The 27,948-nt window shown below is 40.4% G+C and overlaps 1 protein-coding gene across 1 annotated transcript in view; it reads left to right on the top strand.

The window, feature by feature from the left end:
* Positions 1 to 24,913, top strand: part of galt (galactose-1-phosphate uridylyltransferase) — a 32,137-nt gene extending 7,224 nt beyond the window's left edge. The window contains exons 7-11 of the mRNA XM_083983507.1: positions 2,634 to 2,756; positions 9,776 to 9,908; positions 11,029 to 11,112; positions 19,934 to 20,088; positions 21,361 to 24,913. Of these exons, the coding sequence (XP_083839633.1) occupies positions 2,634 to 2,756; positions 9,776 to 9,908; positions 11,029 to 11,112; positions 19,934 to 20,088; positions 21,361 to 21,459 (594 nt within the window). The 3' untranslated portion in view covers positions 21,460 to 24,913. The remainder of the gene's footprint in view (positions 1 to 2,633; positions 2,757 to 9,775; positions 9,909 to 11,028; positions 11,113 to 19,933; positions 20,089 to 21,360) is intronic.
* Positions 24,914 to 27,948: the final 3,035 nt, after the last annotated feature.

A 27,948-nucleotide genomic window follows, 5' to 3' on the forward strand; every position in this document is an offset into this window, starting at 1 on the left:
TACTGTATCTGATTACATATGCTTCAGTATTCATGAATAAAATGAATCTAAAGTGAGGGTGATTTGCAGTATATGACACGTGCTCCTGAGGCGAGGCCAGCAGGACACTTAGTACTTAGGGTGCTGATCATCAAGAGGACCCTCGTTACATTTCCCCCATGAAGTCAATGCTGCTAATTTTCCCTTCGCCTTGTGAAGAGAGAAGGAAATAAAGCACATTCATAGCAGCCTATGACAGTGGGATTCCTGCACTGCATTCTGGGGGAGAAGACGAGTGTTTAATCAGAAAACAATTTGCCATGCAGCCTGAAGCAGTGCTGCTCAAAGCAGCAGAGAATGCCTCTGATTATTACCCTGTTCATGATGCGATGGAATGTTATAATTGGAAAAAACTTCTCTTGGTGGCACAAATATGTTCCTTTCACTAAAACTATACCGTAAAAGACCTAAATTCTCTTAAAACAAAGCAGCTTCTAGCCTGCATAAAACATCAATCTGCAGCCCACATACACTCATGTACACCCCCCAATGCAGAAATCACTAATCAATATTTCAGTTTTTGCATAATTGTATAATTTCATACTCGGAGAGCCACTTTAACAAACAATATGCAAACATCTCAGTCATTTGGCAGTCTTTGCCTGCTTTTACATCCATTAAAATACCATAAAGTACAAACATAAATTATTTAAATGCCTGTCATGACGTTCAGTGTCGGCCATAAAAAGCTCTCTGAATTTATTTTTGCGTTTGCGTGTTTACCCCAAAACATGGTTTAAAATGGACTGCAGTGCTGTTTGTGGAGATGAGTGACACAGATGAATGGTTTCCACAAATGAAATGACCTACAGTATCTCCCCTGTTTCAGGGCAACAAATGCTTTATTGTTTCAGGGATGTTTACACACTAAGTCAGAGTTTTGTGTTGTGAATAGTGCGTGGTGCAGACTGCCAGTTGGTGGCTGATGAGAGAGAAGAGTGAACAATATGTTTGTCTCAGTCAGACATCAAAAAAACTGCTCTGAATTTTTTCAATTTTTTTGGAGATGTTATTAACCACAATCAGGAAACTGATTTTGTCAGTGCGTGTGTGTGTGTGTTTCTGTGTCAGTGGGCACACGAAATGTCGCTCTGACATTTACAGTATGTTAATTGTAGCAAAAAAAGATGTGTGTCACTGACTACTGCTGCTATGACTTTAATATTGGGCACGAGCACGACATAGTTATTTAGTATTTGTTTTTGTAATTGTAAATGAAATGAAACACAAGTATTTTATTTTGTATCTGATAAAATAAAAATACCTCATAATTTAAGTATTGTTTTGTTTTTTAATTAATTACTATTTCTCCATTCAGACATAGACATAGAGTATAAACTCATTTAGCAGAAGCTAGCTTGAATTCACTATTTGAGTATTATACTTTACTTTTGTCAGTGTTACATAATTGTTGTGTTGTACATGCTTACTGCAGTACCATCACAGTGCTTTATAGACAATCTGGCTGAAAAGAGAAAGGTCCTGAACTGTCTCATAGTGGGTGAGATGATGAGAAATAATGACACCTGTTGGCGCATGATCAGCAACCTGTTATGGCCATGTTCCATGTAAACACCAAAGTCCAAATATGATCAGAAAGTGCACACAACAGTCACACGTCCTGTTTCCCAGACATCCATTGCTATAGTGCTTTACCATGGAAGGCCATTGGGAGGCTGAAGACAGTCCCAGGTGACATAGGATGAAGATGTACAGTACACCCAGCCAATGTATCACAGGCCAACATATAGAGACAAACGATGCTTGCACACACCCATCTGGACATTTTAGAGATAGCCTAGTGTTCATGTCTTTGGACTGGAGGAAGAAGCTGAAAACCCAGAGAAAACCCACGCAGGCACAGAGAGAACATGCAATTTTTGGTACGAGTTTGGAATAATATCATGATTCATAAAAGTAAATGGACAGATTTGATTGACAGTTGCATGACAACATAAGCAAACAGCCACAAATTTGAGAGTATATTTTGGCACGTTTTGAGTCATTTACAGAAATACATAAGATTTTAGTACATAACATACGTAACTTATTTTTCAGCAGGGTCAGAAAATGTCACGTGAATCAGCACAACTGTTCCAACTTTGACAAATGGTTTGTGTTCATCTACCGCGAGACCCTACATTTATTTCTGCAGGGGCCATTTATGCTGGTACCCAGCTGATGTTGTTCGCTGTGATGAATTACCCATTTCAATTACATTTTAGTGTCTACGGGACAGGTTGATTTTCACACTGTACTGAAATGAAAGTGGTGGATGCAGTGGAAAACCCATTTATCAATCTAAAAAGCCTGAGAGAAAAAAAAATGAAAGTGATGTTTGGAACCCAGAAATCCCATCTTTGAAATATGTATTTATCGAGTAGTGTTGTTATATAACTCTGTCAAATCGCAGGTATAATGTGGCCATTTGGATTCAGCAAAGTGGGGGAAAAGTGGACAGGTTCTTTTAATTTTCTAAACCGAGTGTAATACTACTGGACATAACTCTAACTTTATAGATAGGGTCTAGAATTTTTTGTCATGTCCCATCGTCATCTTCCTCCATCTTCTTCTTGTTCCCCCTGACATTATAGGTGTGGGCCAGCAACTTCCTGCCTAATGAGCCGGCTCTGTCAGACCGCTGTCAGAGAGCGTACTTTCAGAACCATGGAGAGCCGCTGCTGCTGCACTACGCCAAGCAAGAGGCAGAGAAAAAGGTGCAGTACACACACATGCAAACATCCAGGCAAATAATCCTTAAAAAGTACATTTAAAGCTAAAATTGCCCTCAGAAAGTCATAATTTACTGTGATTCTAGGCTCATTAAGTCCAACTTCAGTTTGGATTCTCCTAAAAAGCTTTTAACTAGCTTAGAGAAGGCAGCTTTTCCCCTTGATGTGGAAGAAAACAGACAATATGCAGCAATTAGGGTGATACAGTGAATACAAATGCAGTGATATGAAATACACCTAGGCCTCCAGAATACAGTAAATAAACAATATACATGACTGAAATGGCATGTAAGATTTAATTAAGTACTTACTTTGAATTACCTCAGTGAAAATGTATCATGTATGATGAAGGGAAAACCAAATAATCCCTAATTGCATGTTTGTGGTAGGTGATAAACATCAGAGGAATGCTGAAAGAAAAAGAAAACGGTGGTACCTTATTTTTCTCACCATGATTGCCCTTGTTGCTTCTCCCTTCATCCATCTTCTTCAACTCCCTTTCCCACCACACCATGTTTCCAGGTCTTCCTCTTACTTCATCATTCCCTCTTTTTCCCATCAGCATCCTCGGCCTGTCTTTCAGTCAGTGAACCGTGTGATTGGACAGCAGAGAGGCTCATTAGCATAATGCTGCAGTGTACAGTACATCTTCAACCTGCGTGAAGGAAAACCATCTCTGTGTGTGTTTGTGTGTGTGTTTGAGTGTGTGTGTGTGTGTGTGTGTGAGAGTGGTTCTCCAGTCATGTGTATGGGGCTTTACCAGCAGTAAAATTTAAAGACAGGGTCTGAGCACATTTAGCATTCTGGCAAATGTCTTATTAGTAAGCAGACATTTAGTGGAAACCATGAACTTTCTGCAGGAGAATTAAACTTGACAGAGCCATAACTCTTTTTTTCTCTGTGCTTGAAGCTGCAGGGAGATGTCTTACTTATGCTACTTTATTATTTAATATATTTAATCTCAGGTAATAGTCACAGCTAAAACACAATAAATCTGGCGTCATGTGTGTTCATCAAGTGAGAAGCCAATAAAATGTGCTGCCAGCTCCTCCTGTTCTAAAGGCCATTACCAAGCAGCACTTTTAGGGGCCCTCAGAGCTGTTAAGAGTTAAGTAGTAATTTGGTTATTGCAGTCACACAACAATAATGAGTGGCAGTTGTTTTTCACCTTATTATGGTTCGGTGTCTGTGACAGCATTGGCAGGATGCATGGATATTTGACTGTGTATCTCTTAAATGTGATATCTCAGTAACTCCATGAGACATTTTCCTAAAGGTTCCTACAAAACTGAACTGATTAGATTCGGTTGGTCAAAGGTCACTGTGACCTCACAAAACACATTTTTGACCATAACTCACAAATTGATAGGATTATATTTAATGTGCACAGATTATGACAGTGTTTAACATCTTACTAGATAAAATGATGACATGGTGACATTTTATATCCAAATGAGCAAAGGTCACCCTCACTGTGACATTATAAGGTTCTACAGAAACACTTCTGTCACTCAGTGCTGTGCAGGAAGGGGAGACTCTGGCCATGTTTCCTGCAACTGGGCTTTATACAGTAACAAAAGGTGTACTGCTCTCAAGTCTATGTGGCAAATGTGTGACTGGAGTCAGCAGCTATGTATCATAGCTTGACACATATATTGTGTTATTGTAGCAAAATGTTGTAGTTAACTAGACCAGGATTGTCCGTCTTAATATCCTGCACAGATAAACACATAATATTGATGAATATTGAAGCTTTAGATGTGGAGGAGTTCACTCATTAAACCTTATGTTAAAGTCTTAAGTTCCCAGTCTGCAAGTCCAAGTCAAATCTGAGTAGGGCTCCAGTGTGGCTCAGTCAGCTGACATCCAAATAAAAAAACTTTACATTAAACAAAAGTGACACAGTAATTGTGTTACACAATCGCTAAAAATAATTCACTCAAGTCCTGGGGCCGTATTCCTAAAGATTCTTAGTGCAAAGAGTTGCTCCTAGTGGCCAAATTCTAAGAAAATTCTTAGAATCATGATGTTTTCTTAGAATTTCTCCTAAAAGTTAAGCTCCTAAGGTGGGATCTGTTAAGAGTAGGGAACTAGGGACTTTTAAGTGGCTTAGGAGTTCCCTAAGCAGAGGACAAAATGGTGGTCAGAAGAGGCAGGAGAGATATTCTCCAAACACTGGATGACAGTGAATTAATGAAACGCTACATTGTTCCTGTTCCTCTGTCCAGTTGGATTTCCTTGTTCTTTTCTTCTCCATTGCTGTTCACTGGTTTGTGGTAGATTTCAAAGCCAACCAACACTGCTTCTTATAGGCCGGTCAGCAATCACAGACACTGATGAAAGCTGAGCCATTTTACTCTTGTTAATGCCAAATTGAGTTGGAAAGTTGAAAGTGCAAAAATTACCAGCATGGTAATTAATATAAGCAAATAAATCTAAGTTTCACTATGTGAATACTGTGCAAGTTTTCACACATTTTGTAGGATAATTTTAAAGTATAGCTTACTATTCATTTAACAGATATTTTCTTTCATGTGAAATAATTTTTACAATTACACAGTCTTCATAAGATTGGATTCTATGGTTAAATTTATCGATTTGAGGGTCTATCCTTTGCCCATTATCACCAAAAGTATATTTTTTATCTAGCTTTTTTTTAAAGTATATTTTTGGGCATTTTGGCCTTTAATTGACAGAACAGTTGAGAGAGAGACAGGAAATGAGAGGCAGAATGACATGCAGGATAGGACTGCTCCACAAGGGATTCGAACCGGGGCCACCTGCAGTGAGGACTATAGCCTCAACACATGGGGCGGGTGCTCTTTATCTAACTTTTAGGATCAACCAATCACAGCGTTTGAAATGATGACTCATACCTAGCAACGGGGGTCAACCACACCTCCTCACTAAGATAGGAGTTTCTGTCCACTCCTTGCTCAGAGTTCTCTGAGAGTGTTCTGGAATCACTCCTAAGCTAAGACTCCTTGCTACTTTTGAGTCTGAATGCAGGCGATGCTCATGTCAAGTCCTGAAAATCAGGACTTGCAACTCGATGGTGCGCAGATGTTGTTATCTTTTGGCGGAGCCAGACTAGCTGTTCTTAGTATTTCATGTCCGTGTCAGACTAAGATAATGTATGGCTGGCTGGAGCTTCATATTTACTGCTCAGACATGAGAGGAGTATTGATGTTCACCTAACCCTCTGCCAGACAGTGCGAAGTGTTTCCCAAAAGGCCAGGCTGTCTCTTTAAAACACAGATTTTGTTCATGTTGTTGGAGAATATATCCATGATTATTTGATGATTATTTCAACACCAGAGAAAATCACATCTCAGACATTTGGATTAAGTAAGACCAGGAACTCTCTTCCCGCCAGGCTGAAATCCACTCGGGGACTATCGCAGTAGGAGGGTTTTTCTACTTTTTCTCCTCCCGAGTTCAAGATGATTCTTTGAGTGTCTAGAGAACTCCTCCTCACTCCTCTTCAAGAATAGTTGGAGGCAGAGGATCGGCTTGATTAGCAAGTATAAAATTAACCAAAAAGTGTTGAAGCGCAAAGCAAGACAGAGGCAGAGGAGCAAGATGAAAAGATTAAAGAAGGAGGGAGAGCAAATGAAGGAGACAAAGGGATGGAGAGAGAGGAGTGAGGACAGAAACAGAGACACAAAGTCACGGAGAGAGTAAGAAGGAAAGGGTAATCAGAGAGCCACTGATTCATTCAGGGAAGGAGCTGATACCTTTCCTACTGTGTGTGTGTGTGTGTGTGTGTGTGTGTCGGAGAGAGAGAGGGAGAGAGGGAAAGAGAGAGAATAGCATTAAGGTTTTGAGAAGAGCAGAGTAGACACTTAGATTCTCCCAGACAGCTGCTCATGGGGACCGACCTTTATAAAATAAGAGTGGGAGCAAAGTGTGTCTGTTTGCAAGAATGCCTTAAACTACTGGGTCCTGTCCGCCTGTGTGTGATTGTGTTAGTGTGTGTGTGTGTTTGCTCCTGTCTCTCTGACCCAAGGTTAGGACCGTAAATTGGCACACTGCAGTGTCTGGAGGAGTTTGAATTGGGGTTTGGGTCCCAGGTGACACACTTGACTTTGAAACCAAAACTTTCTCAAGCTAATTGAATGAAAAAACTCCAGGATTTGCCTTGTGTGAGGTGTGTGTGTGTGTTATGGACATCCTGCACCCCCCTCTCTCTCTCACTCTTTGTGTCTCTTCTCCCCACTCCTCAATCTTTCCTCTCGACCCCAGTTCTCTCCTATTTATCTTCATTCCCCTCCTTTATAATGCTGTTCAAGCCTGAGGAGGACAAAGCTGAAATTCCTACCAGAATAAAAAAGTGGTAAAAAACTGTCTTTAAGCGAAAAGAATGGATCAAATCAATAACGCATAACCACTCAAAATGTAGCTCACAATGCACTGACTAAATACTTGAGAGACACACATAATATTTATGCCTTTCATACTCCTTTTCTTCCCTTAAAATAGCCTATTTATTGAGAGAGAAGCATTACTGAAAATGTTATTGCACCAGATGCTAAGTAGAATCCTATACTGCAAGTACAGTTCATTAAGAGAACTGAACACTTTGGGATTCTGTTAGATTACTCTGTGTTTTCCTCCACAGTTATTAAACACCACAGTATCCCCCGTAGATCCCTTAATTATGCACTAATGCCACAAGTTTGTTCAAACCTCTGGGAGATTTATAGCCCAGGATCCTCTTTCTGCCTTGTCTGATTACCAGTGATCAGATTGTGTAACTAGTTTTCATACACAGCACAGCACCTGGATATTTAATTAACATACTAGATAAATGCAAGGTTAAGACGGCAAATGTAATAGAAGTAATTACAGAAACCAGAAGGAAGGGTGAAACATTCAGTGAGAGAACACAAGAAGAAGAAAGTTTCACCGCCCACATAACACAACAGGTAGCCTATTTGTAAAACTAAAAGACTGTGTGAGAAGGATGCTCTGTTTTATAAGATGATGTGCAAGTATTCAGTCTTAAAAAAACGAATTTCTTTCGACATCTTGACAGATTAAGCAGTGACTCATCGTTCAGAAGTACAAAGCTTTGTAGACACACAATGTGAAGCTGAATAACATCTGATATTACAGAAACAACATCTCAAAAATATGTAGAGACAGTCAGCTCTGAGGCCACAAACATAGTGAAGAGTGATGGCAGAAAAGATTCCCAGTTTTACATGCAAAACCCACAAAGAAGGCACAGTACAATTGAGCAGTGAGGGGTTGGGTAATAGCAATGAGATGACAGTGTTCAGTTTATATACAATATAGTGTTTCAGTCATTGTAGCAATTTCCACCTGTCTCAGGTTGTTTTATTTAGCTATTGTATGTAGCCAAGATATTTCATAACTTAAATATAAGAGAATAGAAAATACTTTATTAATCCCTAGGAGGGAAATTCAGATCATCCAGCAGCTTACATAACCTAAAATAATATGATATAAATGATATAAAATGATATAAAAAGTAAAACATGTATGTAAAGGAGCCATTTGTATGTTTTGCCAATTTTGCATAGCTACAGGAAACATTGCTAGCACAGATGTGTGTTTTCAGTTTTTTTTTATTGATGGCAACTCAGTGTAGCCCCTAGTATGCCCTTAAGACATAGCACTAAGACATTCACTCTAATGACAATCAATGTTGCTGCAAATTGTGGTTTATGCTCTCAGTGCAAAAGTATTTCCATTCCAGTTTGCGATCAGACAGAGTTGTGAAATATTTGAAAACTGTACATATACGTATATGATATTATATATTGAAAGTGGTTACTATAAATCCAATGCAATTAAAAACAAGTACAGGATAGATTGTGACTGGTGTTTTGGGATTAGTATGAAGCTGATTTAGAGGAGAGTCCTACCGTGGCTTTGGTGCGAGCACACACACATATTAACACACATGAACACTGAGTTAATCTGTTTCTAATGGATTGTAATACCAAGGTCAGGTTGTGTTTGTTCCTGCTCACCAGCTTGTTAAATCTCAGCTTCTGACACATTCTGCATTTAAACAATTTATGATAATTAGGGTTCTTGCTGCAAACAGCCAATCCTGACCCACCTTTTTTATTATCATCTATGAAAAGGTGATTGCTTTTGCATTCTTTTTGGTTGTGGATACTTTTTGAGTCAAAGGAGTGTGATCAAGATCTGTATGGCCTTTCTTTATTGGTATGTTTGCTCTAACATACAGTATGTGGGTGAATGTGTAGTTCACCCACATGTTAAATCGACATTGATCTTTAACACAGTCAGACAAGAGAGTGTAGTAAGTAGGACAGTAAGACAGTGTTGCACAGTAATTACCCGCAAGTCAGCCGACAGGTGACATATGTTAGATTGTATTGCCTGTATAGGATGTCTGCCAAAGACAGAGCAGACGTAAACAGGGAAAGATTGAGGTGGGGAAAAAAGCAAATCGTGTGAAAAGGAGAAATAAAATCATGAAATGAGAAAAGCTGAGAGAAGTCAAGCAGTAGCAGAATTGTGAGATCAGCCGTCCTCTTGAATCAAGTAGTGGATAAATTGACTGTTAAGATGCTTGAACTGCTTTTGAAAAACTTAAATTCACCAAGGAGATGTGTTCAAGGAGCTCCAACAGCTGACAGACGATGGGCATAGATTCAGGTTCACTGGCTCCCCATTGATTTTAACAAGATGATGATGTTTAACCTGTGTGACTGTGACTGACTGTGGTCTTACAAACTACAAACCCTCTGTGTTCAAGATTAGTAAACACAAAACACATATACACAATATAAAGTTTAGTTTTTTTTACTAGTAATTTACATTTTAAATATTGTTTTCTTAACTCTGGAACAGATCCCAAAAGTTGTGCTTTTACTTCAGCTTGGTGTTTCAGACGTTGTTAGAAAGAAAAATAAATCACAGTTGAGAACAAAATCTATAAAACATCTTATACAGAATAGCATTGTTTCACTCTAACAATCAAAAACATTGTCATTCCTTAGGAGCGTGTGGTGGTGGAGAACTCTCATTGGCTGGCAGTGGTTCCATATTGGGCAACGTGGCCCTACCAGACGCTGCTGTTACCACGACGACACATCCTCAGACTCAGCGACCTGACATCAGATGAGAGGGAGGGTGAGTGTGTGTGTCGTGTTAATGTGTGTGTGTGTGGGGAGTAAGTGACTAAGGAAACAATAACAATAACAATATTTCATTATTTATAACAGTTGCAATTCACCATTGAGGTGTTTTAGGATTACCCATCATTCTCCCTCACCAACATACAACACTGCAATAGCAAATCAGCTGCAGAGTCACATAAAGACCTACTGTGTGTTGGCAGTTGAGTCTGTTTAACTGACTGAGCCTGTGTAAAGTCAAGATGTGGAGCTCCAGGCACATGGAAAGGGAAGCATCAGTGGGTCGGTGTCTTCTGAGACAGAGCCCATCAGCGCTGTTTTTCAGATTTCAGATTTGTTTTTGTGGTCTGAACCAACTTTTGATTTGACACTTAAAGTCATTTCAAACGTGTTCCTGTAGCATGCTGTCAGCCAGCAGAACAGCACATTGATTTGTTGGTTCCAGTGAGCAATTAAGGACCATGAAGAGTTCGATCAATCCAGACAGTATTTAACTGATAATGTGCGAAGTTGGCCCAATAGTACTTCAGGTCCTGTGGGAATTTTCGGTGGGTTTTCTTGACTAGCCCGATTATGTCATTTGTCAAGTCATCAACACTAAATATATATTTCTTATATTCTTATATTTCTTTTCTATAATATATTTCTTATTTGACTTACTGTATATAATACTGTGGTAATTTAATTGCTAACTCAAATGATTGAATACTAGACTATCCACGATACCTTCTGTATCTGTCTAGGGTTTGTGCATAAGAGAGAAACATACACGTGTGTGTGACTACAGTGTTTTTTTGTTTTTTGTTTTTTGTCTGGCTGACTTGTTCATCATATATTCAGGTGTTTCTTTTATATTTCATTTCCCCTCAAGATGAATAAAAGTTTTATCTTATTTTCAATTTCCAACTTTTCCAGCTGCCTAGACCGCACTCGCTTTTCAGTTTCTATTTTTCAGTTTTCACTCTTACATGGGCTCCCTTCAGCTCCCCTCCCGCACATCATTCATTATTAACAACACTCGATAACGAATATCACTTGACTTCCTCCTTGCCACTTTCTTGTTGTGTTTTTTTTTTTTTTCACTTCATCTCTTTCTGTCTTTCTCTGTTTGTCAGATCTGGCTGATATTATGAAGCAACTCCTGACCAAGTACGACAATCTGTTTGAAGTCTCTTTCCCCTACTCCATGGGCTGGCACGGTAAGACAAAAAGCAAGGAAGTGGGAGGGATAAAAAGAAGAAAAAAGGTGTTGGTATAAATGAAGTGACCTGTTTAAAGCCTCTCCTGTGGAGTGACAGAAGGAGCGGGGACAGATGGAGGGGAAGATTTAACATAATTTCAGTCTATATACTTGACAATCTGTGAATTTGTGGTACATTGGAACCCAACTGCATGGCTACAATCTTTTGGCTGTTCACATATCAGGCCGACTGTGAGGGTGCACTTAGTCAATTTAATATGTGAATGAGTTTTGCTGACAGTGATGCTTTACTGTGACTGTAATTTGCAAGAGAGTCCGTCATGAAATATGGGAAGTTGAGTTGGGAATGTAAAATACTCCTAAACAGGAATGACAAGCGATAAAGAGAGAAGACGTGCATTAAAATGTTGTCACACCTCACCTGAAGTTTTTATGACAGCTCAACACCCTGCAGACTTTTAATACACTAAATACCTTTCACCTCCACCTCTCCTCTGGCCGCCAAGAGACAACATAGTTGCCACCTCTCATTTTTCTCTTTGCACCTCGCTTTCTGTTTCCCCTTCCTTCTCTTTGTCTCTTCACACTCTTCCCCGTCTTGATCCTCTCTTTCACTATGTTGCCATCCTTCCATCCCCTTCTCCCTCCTTTTGTCCTTGGAGTCAGTCTTCACTCTGTACTATGCTGGTTACAACATAAGATCAATATAATTTTACACACAGAGGGCGTCTCCTCTCACTCAGTGTTCTCCAATAGTTTCCATCTCATGTGATTTTACAATACCTCACATCACGCTATGCGCCAACATGACATTAATATTACATACTATATATATATATATATATATATATATATATATATAATGATTGATTGTCCAATGTCATGGGAAGGATCTTGTTTTTCACGGGTTAGACACCTTTTGATGTGGTTGCATCATCTCTGCTGAAATAAACTGACAAACAAGACACTCAACTCTAATGCCACTCTCTCATTACCACTTCAGCTCATACTCAGACTCATCTGAATATATTTATGGTGTATGTCTCCTATATGAAGGCAGTAAAGAGCACTCATGGTGTAGTGGCGGAGACAGGAAAGCTGCACAGTGTTCGCCTTTTGGTCCTGGAGATAAGAGTGACAGTGGTCAAGGATTCTTAGAAAGTCACCTGGAAATAGCAACATATTAAATAACATGTTATGTCATAATTTGAACTCTGAAATGAACAAAAAACTGCATTTGACAGCAGAGAAACTTGTATCAAGAGAGCAGCTTTCATCTGGGTCTGTCAAAAGAACAATGCTTCATTTTTGTTAGATAAAGTGTTTTTTAGTGCATCAAAGACATATACGCTGTAATCTGAGATTGTTACATATTAGTCATTTTGTGTGAATGTTGTCCTATATTTCCTTTGAAGTTGCAACATCTTGCGAGGGGACCGTGATTTTAAAAGGTATGAAAAAGGATTAGGTTACAGTGATAGAGCAGTGTTAGTGAGAAAGGGACATTAACATCAGATACTGTCAGTGTTTGCCACAGTTTCTCATCTTAAACATGTTCAGTTTGACTACTCTTTATTTGCTATCATGTGTCTGGATCCCGCTGCCATTTTTCATGTTGCTTCTATTACCTTTGCACCGCAGCAAAGCACTACAGGTCAGAGGAAATGAAGCAGTAATGAGACAGGGAGCAAATGAATGAACAGGCACCCATACAAAAACACTGGCTGCTCGGCACCTTTGCAGCAAACGGCAAATTACTTTTTCGTTTTGACAGAACACGCAGTGATAAACACAATTTGCATAGACCTCAGACAATAACATCCAAAATAAATCTATTTTGAAATAACTTGCATCACATCAGCCAAAGATGTGGATGTGGATCTTCTCTCGCTGACGGCCCGGCCGATGTTTAATTGGCCTTTTGTGAAGAAGCAATTTGCGCGAACACACGCAAGGCTGTAAGTCTTTGGACAGAAAGGTGTTTGACATCAGGCAGCTGTTCCCTGTGTGAGTCTAAAGCCCGGCCGAGACGGTTTCTGATAGTTACCTGCTCTGAGACAGTTGAGGAGGAATGTCTCTTTTTGAGCCATGTCACAGACGCAACTCACAGCGGGATCAAAGAGGAGTAGAGGTGAACAGAGTGCGGTGATGCGATGAGTGATGTGTGACAGGAAGAGAGAGCAGTGTCATCATGGCTGAGCGGTCAGAGGGATCCTTGTCGAGGCTAAAGGTCGCAGGTTCAATCCCTGCAGCAGCTGCGTCCTGCTGGGTGGTTTTAGACAAAGGAAACCTCACTGACACGGGAACTAGGAGCAAATATATAATATAGATATAATATAGAGCTTGTGTTTCTGACAGAATGGTTTTAACAATTCTCAAAAACAAGAACACTGATCTTTGGTAATGTGCTCATGAACACAGGCTTTCTTCCTCCCTTACATTGGCCTCTTACTTTCTCCAAATGAATATATATTTGGGTCTTTTTGTGATCTCTTTCACCTTTTATAAGTAGCCTCAGGCTGATGTCATGTACATATGGTATGACTAATAAAAACTTACCACACGGAAGAAATAAATCTTGCTTAATTTAGTCCATGGCTCCACAGAGAGGAAGTAAGTTATTGAAGAGAGACCATTTTCAAGCCCTGATTATATCATCTCATCTCTTTGAGAGAATGAAGAGCTGTATCTTTTTTGAACACACTACCGGGGTCGCTGACCCGCTGCTGTCAGTCCGTTGCTGCCTTTTCACGCTCAGAGCAAGGCAGCCCACATGAAAGATATAGTTTATAAAAAGAGAGATGATACACTCCCTCCCAAAGTGTAGCGCAGAGAAAAGGACACAGGGCAGGAGAGGACACAGTCATTGACTCACTTTCTTCTTTTTTATTTTATCAGATATCACATCTTTGAAGTAAAATCTCAGTCTAAAGTTGCAGGCTCCTACAGATCTTGTGTTAAGTTTTGCCTTTAATCTTCTAGTCCGTTTTATTTCCCAGGTAGACACTAAACTCATAGGTCAGGTTACCTTGCTGTTTTGAAGGTTATAGGCAGGAATTCACCTCGTTTTTTTTTTTCGTGACAAACAGAACCATTTGTAGAGGAAAATATTGTACTAAACACACAAAAACACACACACTAAGAACAAAAAAGAAAAAGATTTTTGTTAAAACCAATAGATTGGATCATGTTGCCCCCCAAAAAAACATTCATCCATCTCTTGGCCTTACTGCTTATCTGTGCAGGGTTGCGGGGTGCTAAACACTGCATCACTGTGCCACCCTTAACTGAGGTACAGTAATGTTACCTTGTCCAAAGTGAACTAACAAGCTTTGTCAGGCCTATAGCTACAACTGCAGCCTGCTGAAGGGAGGTTTGCCTCTATTCATTCTCTGTGTCAAAACACCTGCAGCTGCTATTTTCTGTCTAAAATCCCTCACACGACCATCGGCTTGAGATGCGTTACATCGGTCCTTTCCTGCCATATCAAGTGAAGCAGAGAGAAGGAGAGTGGTTGGGTAAATAAACTACACCACTGCACCGCTTTTCCCATGGATCAGTTAGTGTAATATGCCATCTGGAGTATGAAAAAAAAAAATCAAATTAAAATGGAATTACTTCCCACTATTACAACAAATATCTCTGAATATCAACTGCCAAAAACTGTTTCATGATCCTCTAACAATGTGGAATTAAGAATCCTTTCCCTTAAAAAAAAAATAACAATGAACCACTTTTTCAGTGCTTTTCCAGTGCTGTTATTGAAGTTGATAGACTACTTCAATGGTTTTTTAATTGGAGGAACTTTCAACTCCTAAAACACTGGTGTTATTTTAAGATCATCAAGGGGGATTAAGGAAAAAGAGACTCTAACAGACACTGTGTCTACTGCTACACATACTGTAAACACTGACCACCTAATTTAGTAAAATGCGTTCTTATCCACATACACACACCCAGACCTGGCTCACATAATGAGCTGCTTTATCTCCCCATCTGTGTTTCTGCTTTATTTCGGCTCATTTGGAGGCAGCCAGCTTTTATTTAGGGCTAGGCTTATTAGTGGCAGAGTGGAGAGGGGGGGGGAGAAGTGGTTGGATGGTGCTGGAGTCATCTGGGAAATCATGGATTAGACAAAGGTACCTGCTTATACCTTATTATGATTTGTCTCTGATTATTACACCAGTAACAACAGGTGGTCCCCCTGTCAAGGAGTATCTGTAACATTTATGCTAATTCATATATTAATATGCACATACTATATATGGCCACACAGTTTGCAGCAGAACCAACACGGGGATATTATAAAAATTCTGTAACTGTCTACTAATAGGGGCATTCATCTCTATCCATTCCTTATCTAGACTCTTTAGTCTTTTCTTTGTTCTTTCCTTTTCTTTTGCTATCCATTAGTTTCCTTTATGTCTCCCTCCTGTCGCCTCTATCTGTGTCTGATCAGCCCCCATTGTCAGGAAGCCACCTCTAAAGGAAAAGCTCACAATAGCTCCAGGGATTTTTTTTTCTTTTTAAGTCTTTTGTGTTATTTTTAAGAGAGATATGTCACTGCAGTTTCTACTTCCCTGATCACCTCGTTACCTTCCACTAAGATCACAGAGCCAAACAGGCAGCAAAAGAGGTGTTTAAATGAAAAATAAAATACAGTCGCAAATCACTGAAAATGTATCTCTGATAATGACCCTCTTGAGAGGATTTGGAGGTTTTTGCAATAATGTAATTCTTCATCCACTAGTTTGTGACGTTACGCAGACGGTGGCAAAGGAAAAACAGGGATAAAGAGGCAGAAAAACATGAGGAAGACAGATGAACAATGTTTTCTTGGTGGTCTGCATGAATATGAAAATTAAGTAGAAATGTGACGTTCACAGTCACCAGATCTCAAACTACCAGGCACCCATAGGAGATTTGGTGATTTCACACTAGAAAGTTTATTCTTCAGCATGAATGTATAGCATTTTGGCATTGAAGGAAATAGTGTTGAACCTTATACTGTATCAGGAAGGCGTCCTTATGGAGGAACTATGCAGGATTTGTAGCTTAACTATGCTACATTTGTACCTTAATTAAACCGTTTTTGAGTAATTGTGATGGTTTAATAAATAGCTTAACTTGTTACGAGAGAGAATGGAGGCTCTCTGCCTTCAACATGGGTGTCACTTTGCGTCTCTTGGCTGAAAAACATCTTTGCAAGTTCGGGGCCGCTGCCCTGTTGTCCCAGCTCTCGTATCTGTGCACCGTGACACAAATGCGCCCCGTAATCTCTTGTTTATGACAGATTAAAAGACACAAATATACACGTAACATTGTATAACACGTTATCTATGGCTCTGTTGATTGATTTCCCTCCGGCTTCGTTGTAAACACATGGTCAGGACGAGGGTTAGCAAAACAGCGGAAAAGCAACTGGACTTCATAGTTCCTCTTTAAGACCAGACATTTGTGAGTCCTCTGAGAAGCCCTTTATTTTTTTTAATATTCACATTTAGACTTTCTTATAACCTGACAGTGGTGGAGGGATATTAAAGCCAGTTGCATTTGTATTTTGTAATTTTTATTTAACAATAAAAAACCATGTGCACTGTTCATTTATTTTCATATTCTGTTCATTTATTTTCATACTAAAACAAATCACATATTTCTTTTGGATTGTGGGGAAAACCGGAGCACCCGGGGAAAACCCACATGCTGGTGTTCATGGTGGTAGCAGGAGAGTCCAGATCAGTGGGGTTCGGACCTCTTTGTGGCAGCACTTGGGATGGGCGGGAGGCAGGCTTTAGGAGAGAAGGAGAGTGTACAGGACAGGGCTTTAGATGGTTTGTTAATGGGTGGAGGGTGGGTCAGCTTTAGTATAAACTCTGATAGCAGGTTCTGCTCACCTTTGGCCCTCAGCTCCATCCACGGCTTCTCTGCAATCTGTTCGAGGCAGAGATGTTTTGGTTCTGACCCCACCTTCTTCTTTTGGCGCCTCCTGTCCTTCAAATTGTCACTGGTGACGATTCGAGCAGTCCCTCTTGATTGAGACTGGGCCATGGAAAGCTTTGATTGGGAGGGTGGTCTTGGTTTTAGGCCCCCAAACAGGCTCACATCCATCTGGGAGACAGGACCCAGAATACGGTAGCGGGACTGTCTGGTCTTCAAGCTCATGATGGTTGATGATCTTCTTTTTGTCTTCTTAGACGTCCAGAGAAACGTGGAGAGAAACTTTTCTTGTCCTTGACTCACAGATCAAATGAAGTCCAACAGTAATGCATTCTGATGCTATCGTCCATTGTCAACATTCTGAGAGTAATTGATGACACTGACCTAAAGAACATGATGACATCATCCATTGTTGAAGCAATATTCTTCAGACCTGAATGTTATGAATTGAATGAGTGGTTGCCAAGACAACTAAAGGCAGGCAAATATAAAGAGATTAATGGGGATTTGTAGGATTCAACAGTGTGGTTCACATGATAACAATACACCAGAAATGCACCTGACTGACCAGGACTCATTTTAAGACATTTGTGGGTTCTCAGGGAGACTCAGGTCTATTTGCTATCCAGACAACATGGGCACTGGTATATCAACAGGTCGGTGGACCAATCATACCAACAGTTCTTCACTTCACTTCTTTAATTCAGTGCTCCCAGAGCTTAAAGCAGTGTTGGGCAGAATGCAGCTCCCGAGCACAGCAGCTTGTAGGGGTAAAACATACCAGCTCAAGGGAAAAAGGAAGCGGTGTTCATGGAGACAGAGGAGAGGCAAGCAGGCTGATGTGCTGATTTGGCTTAAGGCTAGCAGCAAGGAGCTAGCAGCTCCTTTTCTAGTGCTCTTTCTGGCCTTGTCGGCTTGTTTGATACTGTAACAAAATGGACATAATGTGACTCCATCTGACCAGAAATGCAGAACTTCTGTGCATTTCTCCGAACAGAACCCCCACCCTCCCCCTTTTCATTGGGGAAGCAGCTGTGGAGATAGTGTCCACCCTTTAAATACCTGGGCATGCACATTCCCAGCGATCTGAGGTGGGCCACCAATACAGCCAGCATCATTTTGAAGGCACACCACCAGCGCCTCAGCCCTGCAGTCCTGACCTCCTTCTACACGTGTGTGGTGGAGAGCCCGATGACATTCTGCATTACTGTCTAGTACGGGGACTGCTCTGTGGCTGACAGGGAGGTGCTGCAACAAGTGGTCAAATCTGCACAAAAAATAACCAACAGCAGCCTCCCCACCTGGGAGGACGTTTATGTCAGCAAGGTTCAGAAGCAGAACATCATCTATCAAAAAGGACCCCACCCACCCGGCACACAAACTGTTCTCCCAACTCCCCTCAGGCAGCAGGTTGGGCTGCCTCAAAGACAGAACAGCAATGCTGATATGAACTTAATGCCTTAAGTCTGTCCTCCGCACTTTACACTTTGTACTGCTGTAATTACTTGCTGCTATTTCTATTTTTTCTTTTGGTTGTTTTATTTATTTATTTTATTACAGGGTCCATTTTTAAATGTTATTTATTTTGCACTGCTGCTATGAGAACATTTCGAGACAGAGTTGTTTTCAAGGCAAATGCAGATACTGCTTGCCAAAAAACTGCCCCCGACGGTGACGCACATCAACGGTTTTGCATGAATTTACCTCGAAAACAACTCTGTTTTGTAACGTTCCATTATTATCTCATAGCGTGGTGAATGTGCAGGTCACATCTTGTCCAACAGAGCGTTTTGGAGTTGTTGGATTGTGTATTTGATGAGTTTTATGAGGGAAACCAAGAAATCTCATTAGCCTCCGTAGCGTAGCTTGGCTCCGCCGTTCTAAAAATAGCTTTCACCGACAATTAAAGATAACAAACCTACTTCTAAAACTATAGGGATTATGGCAATGGGCCAATATGCCAAAATGTTGAACTATCCCTTTAACATGTAGAATGACAATAAACCAAACTGAAATGAACTTAACTTATGGTGCGTTCCAGGCAACCCGTAACTCGTGTTTTTCCGACCTGTTCCTATGGTTACCCGTCAGAACGTACAGTCAAACTCGTAACTTCCCACCTGTGAACTCGTACTAGATCGATCTACTCCCAGTTCCCAGTTTGTAACTCGTAACTTGCCTGGAACGCTACAAACTCGTAACTGGTGACTTGAAGTCGTGACTTACGGGTTAAAAAGCCTGCCTGGAACGCACCATTAATACCTCACATAGTGATTTTGAACGATTGTTAGCTGAATAGTATTATGTTTGAGGTGGAATTGAGGCCAATATAATGGGACACTTATGGACCAGTAGGCTTTATGCACAGCTCCGCTACACAACATTGTTGTGAGGTCAGACACACCTGGATTAATCAGTTGGTCCAATAATGTAAGACAGGAAATAAAGGAGCTGGCTTATTTCAGGAAGTAGTGGAGCTGTGCATAAAGCCCATAGGCCATTAGGATGGTGTTATAGTGTGGTTGTAACTCAGTTGGTAGACAGACGTTCATGATTTGGTTGCCGGCTGTTTTATTATTATTTTTTTGACAAAAATGTCAAAACTGTCCTGATATATGTGCAAACAATTTAAATAGCTTTTGACAGAGTGAAATGAAATGAGTAAAAAACTGCTTGATTTTACTGATTGTGAATGGTTTTTTTTAAATAATATTCTTGAAATGGGTAATTGAGAAACGATAGAGTATCACACACATTAGCTGTAAAGTTAGATTCGATTAATCTGCTAATCAGTGTAACCAAAGTCTCTGATTGACCTTGTGCCCATTTAGTGTTACACTAACCCTATATCTCAACTCAAATGTCTCCCCCTCTTTACTCAGGAGCCCCTACTGGCCCCTATTTAAAAGAAGACAACTCCCACTGGCAGCTACATGCTCACTACTACCCTCCTCTGCTGCGCTCAGCTTCAGTTAAGAAATTTATGGTCGGATATGAGATGCTCGCCCTGGAGCAGAGAGACCTCACCCCTGAACAGGTCAGTATACAACACATGTACAATCCCCCTGTCATATAGTCGTGGGACTGAAGACACAGAGTGACTGTTCTGGTTTTCATAGAGACAAACAATGTTAGGGTACCGCACGTTTATTTATGAAGACAGAAGTTTGCTAGACTTCTTTCTTTACCACACCATACAACATAAAATATAAGCAATTAAAAACAGAATAAGAGCAATTAGTACAAGTGTATAATATATGGAACATAAGATGCATAACATTAAATATTATACAAAGATCCTGCTACAAAACAAGTAAAAGTGGATCAGAGAAACCAATCAACCAAAGACCTTTCATTTAGATTTCAAGGTCGGCAACAATACAAATTTGGTTGATGTTATTTTTCCCCACGTTGTTGAGTGATTTGGGGACTGATAGCAACACCTTGGATCCACTGTGTTCTGTTGGCCACAGGGAGCCAGTGTAAATATTTAAGGGTTTAACAGGAAAGATGTGCTCAGCTCTTCTCCTTCTCATTCTTGTTGAACATGAACTGCATGTCAAATGGATTTTTCGGGGGGAACATTACAATTGTCATGAAGGCATAAACAAGTTTCCTTGGGTCTTGTCTGAACAGGAGACATCAAATCTTACTCTTGAGATGATAAAATGCTCATTTAGTTATTGCTTTGATGTGTCTGCTGAAGCTCAGATCAGAGTCAATTAAAACACCATGATTTCTGTCTTGGGTGTTTGTATTTATAGCTCTGGAAACAACCTGAGTAATAACTTTAAAATAAAATGACTTTCCCATCTTCATTTAATTCAAGGAAATTTAATTGCACCCAGGCACTGCGAGAAGGAGCTACGATCAACTTCATCTATGTTGCACTCTGTTGTCGTCAAGGTTTTACCCAGCGATACAGGGGCATGTGCAGGTTGAATAACAGTGGCCCAAGAATCGAACCTTGGGGGACAACATAAGCTTAATACTCTTACTGAGTCATGCTGGGGGACTGGTTAGCCTCACAGCAGTGGAAAACATGATACAAGAACGGTTGACATTGGCCTAGACCCCATTCACCTCATAATACTGTAGGTCACTCAACCATCACAGTGTCTCTGAGCCACAATAATTACAGCCGAAATCCTGCATAGTTCTGCTTTAAAAGACAATGGTAAAACAGCAAACTGACATTTCAGAGTAAACAAAAACCTTTTTCCAGCACTAATTATAATGCAAATCTGGGATTTCAGTGAATTACTCTTTGTCCCTGTATTTGTCTTTAGAAGTGTGTTTGTGTTTTTAGGCTGCTGAGAAGCTAAGAAGTCTGCCAGAAGAGCACTATAAAACCAGGGGGCACCAGGAAAAGGGAGGAAGTAAAGACAAAGAAGAAGGAGGAAAATAGAAGTCAAAGTGAAACAGTGTCATCAGTAGACGAGAAAGGGAACCCGGCTTTAATTGAAGCACAGTATTAATTTGGAATGTGTGGTTGATTTATTGGTTTTGTTTTGGAAGTACTGTAAAAAAAAAAAAAAAGAAAGAAAGAAAGAAAGAAAGAAAGAAAGAAAGAAAGAAAGAAAGAAAGAAAGAAAAGAAAAGACAAACATAAAAAAGTGCCTATGCCAACACATGAACACTGAAAATAATTCTATCTTGCAGTGTACAATATATGTATATATTTTAATACATTTCTGTGTACACAAATCTGCTACTGGGCTCCTTATTGTAATTATGAAATGGACTTCAAACAAAATGTGCTATGTATCTTCTCCTCCCTGTTTTTGGGCGATAATAAGAGAGCGTTCTTCTTTTCTACCCTGCTGTCCCTTCTGTTGAATTTAAACAAACTTTGCTTGTGGTTTGGCTATGCTGCAAAGCTTTCAACCACAAAGCTTTGTTTTGTCCAACAATACGGCGAGTTATTTGTGATTCAAATGAAGGATTTTTTTTCCTGGGATTTTTTCTTTCTTTTTTTGCACGGAAAACAATTCTCGAATTAGTCAACTGTCACTTTCAGGCTCAAAAGGAGTAAGATTGTTTAGAGCTTAGCTTTGTATAGAAAATATCTGATTAAACAGGCAGAAGAGGAATTAATATCCTAAGTGAACATTTTAACGTCATGCACTTTTATTAGGCAGCTAAGTTCTTGAACATTAAAAAAAAAGTTCTTGAACATGAATAGCAGCCTTATTAGGGTTTCAAAACGTACATTATATTGGTAAGAAATATTTGAGAATTAAATTGAATGAAAGATATTACTGTAATTCTTTATAGTTTTGCTATTGTTTTGTTTTTATAATGATCGTTAACTTACTAAAACACAAGGCTAAAAACAACCTGGGCTTCATAGTTTCTAAACCACAGCAAGGGGCAGAGTGGCTGAGTTTCAGCACCATGGAGAGAGCCAGAGGGATGGGTATGTACTCATTGTGTTGTATAATACTGTACTACCATGCCCCATATGTGCATTGAAATAGTTATTGGTTGCTGCAATTGTTTCCTCTCCTCCTCCTTGGCACAATGAGATTCCCTCTTTAAAGCAACTTTGATGTAAGTGATGGGAGACAAAATCCACAGTCCTTGTTCTCAAATTCATGCTGAGCTAAAGCGCTGTCTTGTCCTTATAGTACAAAATACCCACTTTGTGCTTCAAAGGACAGTGTTTGTTTACTGAGCCATGGGAGATGAGCAGCAACACAGAAAAGATTTTTGTACAAAAAAGAGTGAAACTTTGAAAGACAAACACTTGATTTTTTACTCACTTGGACTCTGGGTGACTACAGATGAATGGCTGTAAACAACATTCACTTGTGGTTGTTAGATGAAGGCATGCAAATAAAAATGCCAGGGGAACTCTTGACATGTCTAATGAGGTGTGTTCTCACAATGACAACAGTAGATGGTGGTGTTGCTTAGAAAGTGAGGGAGATGACCTGGATTTGGGCTGGAGAATCTGACCATGTTTAAACCTACGCCAAAACCTTTAAATGCAGTGTCCTCCTCTTTAATGCCGTTGTAAACATGTCTCCCTCAACAGGGAGGTCAGAAGTCGGGTTCAGCCCCAGAATACTGGCCGTAGTGCAAATAGGTGCTCATTGTTTCATTCAAACCTTTCTGATGCTGGACCATGTTGTATTCTGATCTTCTTCAGGATGAGGTCAAAGGTCAATGGAAAGGCTGTTTGAAATCCCATATCAGTTTAACAGGTCTAGACTGAATATCACAAAGGTTAACTGGTTAACCCTGGTTCTCCATGCCCTTCATTCCTGCATCTTCAAATTGGAGAATATGCCACCATTTTAGGTCTATATGAATAGAACAATTTGGTTTGTCATTTTCATGTGAACATTGTGTTTATATGTGTAGTGGGTGGAGATAATAGAGCAAGTTCAAAAGGTCATACTTTATAAATGACTTTCTTTGAAACCCTGTTGTGATTCTGTTAAATCTAGATGTGTTTTACCATTGTTTTTGTATTCAGACACAAATTCCCTTCACTGGGAATACCCTTCTCTCTCAACTTCTTGAGGCTGATTATGCAGTAGTAGAGTAATTATGCTGAATAATTTTTGATGCATGTCTCTATTAAATTTTAGTTCTACAGTACATCTGACTTACCTCTCTGTCCCATCACATGGCAAAGTGCTTTGGAGATCTTGAGGCATCTCTTACACCCTTGGGTTAACTCCCTTGGTGGTATTTGATGGAAACTAACGTGGATGTAAATTGGCTGCGCTGAATTGAGCATTAACACTGTGAAAGAAAAGCAAGGCACCACTAGCTAAGATCCACACCAGGGAAGAAGCCACGTAACGCCAAAGTCAATTACTGCCTTGCAGCTGCAGGTCAATCTAAGTACAATCCTGAGGGAGAAAGGAAAGCACTTTTGTGGATGGTGAAGGAGAAGAACTACCAATTGCCCAAAAATAAAATGGAAAGAAGAACCTTTGTTTTCAGTCATATACCTTCATGGTAGAGTTCTGAGACTGGTGGACAAGTATATTTTTGTGGGAGTGTTGTAATGTTTTGATTTTTTGAATTTTAGTTGGTGATGTATCAAAGAAAAACCAAAGCCCAGTTAACAAGATCCTGTTTTGCTTACACCCACGGTTTAAATTCTGGCTTTGCTGCAGAGTCAGTAATATGAAACTTAGTGCTGTTTTTTTTCCTCCCTTACCTAAGTAGAATCATATATCTGAAGTTATGAGATTTAGATAAAAATAGGATTACTTCAATAGTAACGTAACTTAATGGATTATGGAGATTTCTTAGTGGTGAGTACACTGAAATTGATGTAACATGGAGAATAGTGAGTAGAAGCACTTTATCTTGGAGTGGAAATAGATTGTGGTGTACCTTTTCATTTCTACTCATTTTTTAACCCACCTCCTAAAGATACCCAGATACCCAGGTTGGTACTTCAAGCTGCATCACATATGATAATTGAAGTGTTCTTGTGTGAGATTGTGTATTTCTGTTTTGCCCTCTCTGTCTGTCTGTCTGTGTTGTGCTCTGATTACAGGAGTGGCATCAGGTGCACAAGTGTCTGGCTGGAAAACTACTAATCATCTTCAATCTTCTCTGGTTTAAGTACCAGGCTTCGACTCCACCGCGCTGCCAGATCGTAGACTCAGCGACACCGTTATTCTCATCCTCTTTTGAACGTCTTGGCTTGTTTGGGCTTTTTGCTGATATTTGTCTCCCTCTGCCTGCAGCCAGTTCCGGCCCGACTCCTGCCTCCATCTGTCTCCTGCTCTGCACTGTATCGGCTCATCCTCTCCACTTCCCCCTGCTTTGCCCCCTCTCATTTCCCCTGCACCTGTCTCATGCCTCTCACTCCAGCTGCCAGCCTCAACCTTTTCCCCTGGTTCCTCCTTGTCCAGCGTCTGCTCCCCTCTGCCCTCAACTCTTGCTGCCCATAATATCAGCTTGTTAATAAATGAAGCCTTGTTCCAATCCCTAGCCTCTGCTGCTGTATTGTGCACTCTGCTTCCCTGAACCACCCCATGACAATTTCACTGTAGAGGAAGATTCACTGCAGCAGAATTTTTATATCATTCACTGCCACATGCATATCCCAATTGGATCACTGTTTAAACCAGTTAATGAGGAGATCATCATGGTAGCCATAAAGAATGATGTATTACATTAAGGGTACATTAAGGGTTTGGGCACAGGATCCTGTGTGTTTAAAAATGAATCCAATGCACTATTAACACTTGTTTGGTTTACTACCACAACTTTAAACAGTAATATGCAAAAGAGGCTGCTTTAAAAAAACAATACTTTAAAGCAGAAGTAAGCGGAATGTTTGTGTTAAATAATTAAGTCTTAAATAGTTATATCTTCCGACGGCAATCATAGAGAGTTTGGTCTGAAACACGTATCCTACAACCTTTATCCAATGAGGAGAGAGAACCGCATAAAGGGGCGGTCCTCTCTGTGTGTGCAGCCAAGGGATGCGCGTGAATGTGGGGACGTAGGGACGAGGGCGGGGAAGGCTAACTCCATCGGCTGACAGGAAGTTAGCCAAAACGACCGGATCGCTTACTTCTGCTTTAAATATACACTGCTCACAAAAAGTTAGGGATCTTTGACTTTTAGATTAAATTTATGGAAAATGTAAAAAGTTCATGCTACAGTTCCACTTTATAGTATGTTATCGTATACTTCTCAACAGTATGTAAATCCTACACACAGACCGCCATCTGTGGGAATGTACACGAGTGGAATGGAGGTCTGTGGTTTTGTGAGGAGTGGCTGGACGGGACTTAACGGTGTCAGGATTATATCATGGAAGTAGGGCATTTAAGTTGAAGTAAGCAAGCTAACAACACTGGGTATAGAACAACAAAAAATGTCAGTGTCTCAATAACTTGTCTTAGGGTATGGCCAAAGGACGCCTGCCGCATGCGCCTTTCAGTGACTCTTCCAGTCTCTCTGTGTCTCTGTTGCAACCTGCTGATGACACTCTGTGACACTATAAGATGAGTGGACACTTCATCTGAGAACATCTGGGCCCGTATTCCTAAAGATTCTGAGAATCCTCTCAGAGAGCTCCTAACTTAACCTAAAAATTCCTAGCAAGGAGTCTTACTCCAGGCAACCCGTAACTCGTGTTTTTCCGACCTGTTCCTATGGTTACCCGTTGGAATGTACAGTCAAACTCGTAACTTCGCACCTGTGAACTCGTACTAGATCGATGTACTCCCAGTTCCCAGTTGTAACTCGTAACTTGCCTGGAACGCTACAAACTTGTAACTGGTGACTTGAAGTCGTGACTTACGGGTTCAAAAGCCTGCCTGGAACGCACCATTAGCTTATGAGTGATTCCAGAACATTCTCGGAGAACTCTGAGCAAGGAATGGACAGAAACTCTTATCTTTGCAGTTTCAACATTTCAACTCAATTTGGTATTAACGAGGGTAAAATGGCTCAGATTTCATCAGTGTCTGTGATTGCTGACCGGCCTATAAGAAGCAGTGTTGTGATGACTTTCATTTCGGGTGGTATTGCATTGTGGCGTTGGGTTGGAGAAGTAAGTGCATCTCTAATGAGATCAACCACAAGCATGATTCCTGCACGATCCAATTTGTAGCGTTTCATTAATTCACTGTCCCGGTATCTCGTGCTCTCATGTTAAACTCCACACACCTGGCCTTAGTCCCCGGTATCTTGTGTTCTCACGTTAGACTCCACACAGGAACGAAACACCTGGCCTCAGTCCCCGGTATCTTGTGTTCTCCCGTTAGACTCCACACAGGAACGAAACACCTGGCCTCAGTCCCCGGTATCTTGTGTTCTCCCGTTAGACTCCACACAGGAACGAAACACCTGGCCTCAGTCCCCGGTATCTCGTGTTCACGAAACACCTGACCTCAGTCCCCGGTACTGAAACATTAAACAGTTGGACATGTGCATTCAAAGGTTTAGAGAAGGTATTTTAGAGTATTTTAGGTACATTCTGAAATTTCATCCGAAAGCTGAATATCTCTAACTTTTTGTGAGTAGTTTTTTATTATTTAATATTGAGTGCCAAAATAATAGTTAAAAATCAAATCAATACTTCATGATGTCACCCGTTGTCTTCATAACAGCACCAGTTCTCTGTGGTACACTTGCACACAGTTCCGGCTTGGCAGGTAGCTTGTTGCTGTCTGAGTGTCTTCTGTCTCTTCATGTGATCTCATGATGTTGAGATCAGGGCTCTGTGGGGGCGAGACCATCTGTTACAGGACTCCTCGTTCTTGTTTGTCTCTTCTTCGTGCCTGTATGTCTGGGGCTTGTTGTTGTCAAGCTGCAGTATGAATTTTGGCACTAGAGGATCACAGTTTCTGTATCCGTATATACTGGAACGTGTCATTGGGATTAAAGGAATCGCACTCAAATGATTTAGGTCATATCTGGTAACAGGCTTTCCAAGATGCCTCACCTTCAAAACAGATTACATGAGTAATCCTACCTACAATAGACAGGACTGGGAACCTTGGAGTAGGAACCTTGGAGTTGCAATCATCTCTTGATCAAAAAATAAAATAAAATAAATAAAAAATGTCACTATAACTTGAGCAACTTTTGACTCTAGAAAAAAACAATCTACAAAATGTTGATCTAGAACTTTGATAAGCAATCTCAATCAAAATTGCCAAACATCTGCTGTTTCTATTCCAGGGTTGTTCTTAACTGGAGTACAGTTGCTCCTACTCATTCTCAGTCACTCTTATCACTCCACATCAGGCTCAGTGGACCGAGACTCTACAGAAAGACTGTCCCTGCAGGCTCAGGACAATCAGCTTCATGTCAGATCTTGAGGTAACATGTATGCTGCTGTCATTTCTCCAGGAATACTAGGTTTTGTTTACCACATATTGACAGATCAGGCTGGCTTCATGTT

Source organism: Trachurus trachurus (genome assembly GCF_905171665.1).
Source record: "Trachurus trachurus genome assembly, chromosome: 12".
Classification (NCBI taxonomy): Eukaryota; Metazoa; Chordata; class Actinopteri; order Carangiformes; family Carangidae; genus Trachurus; species Trachurus trachurus.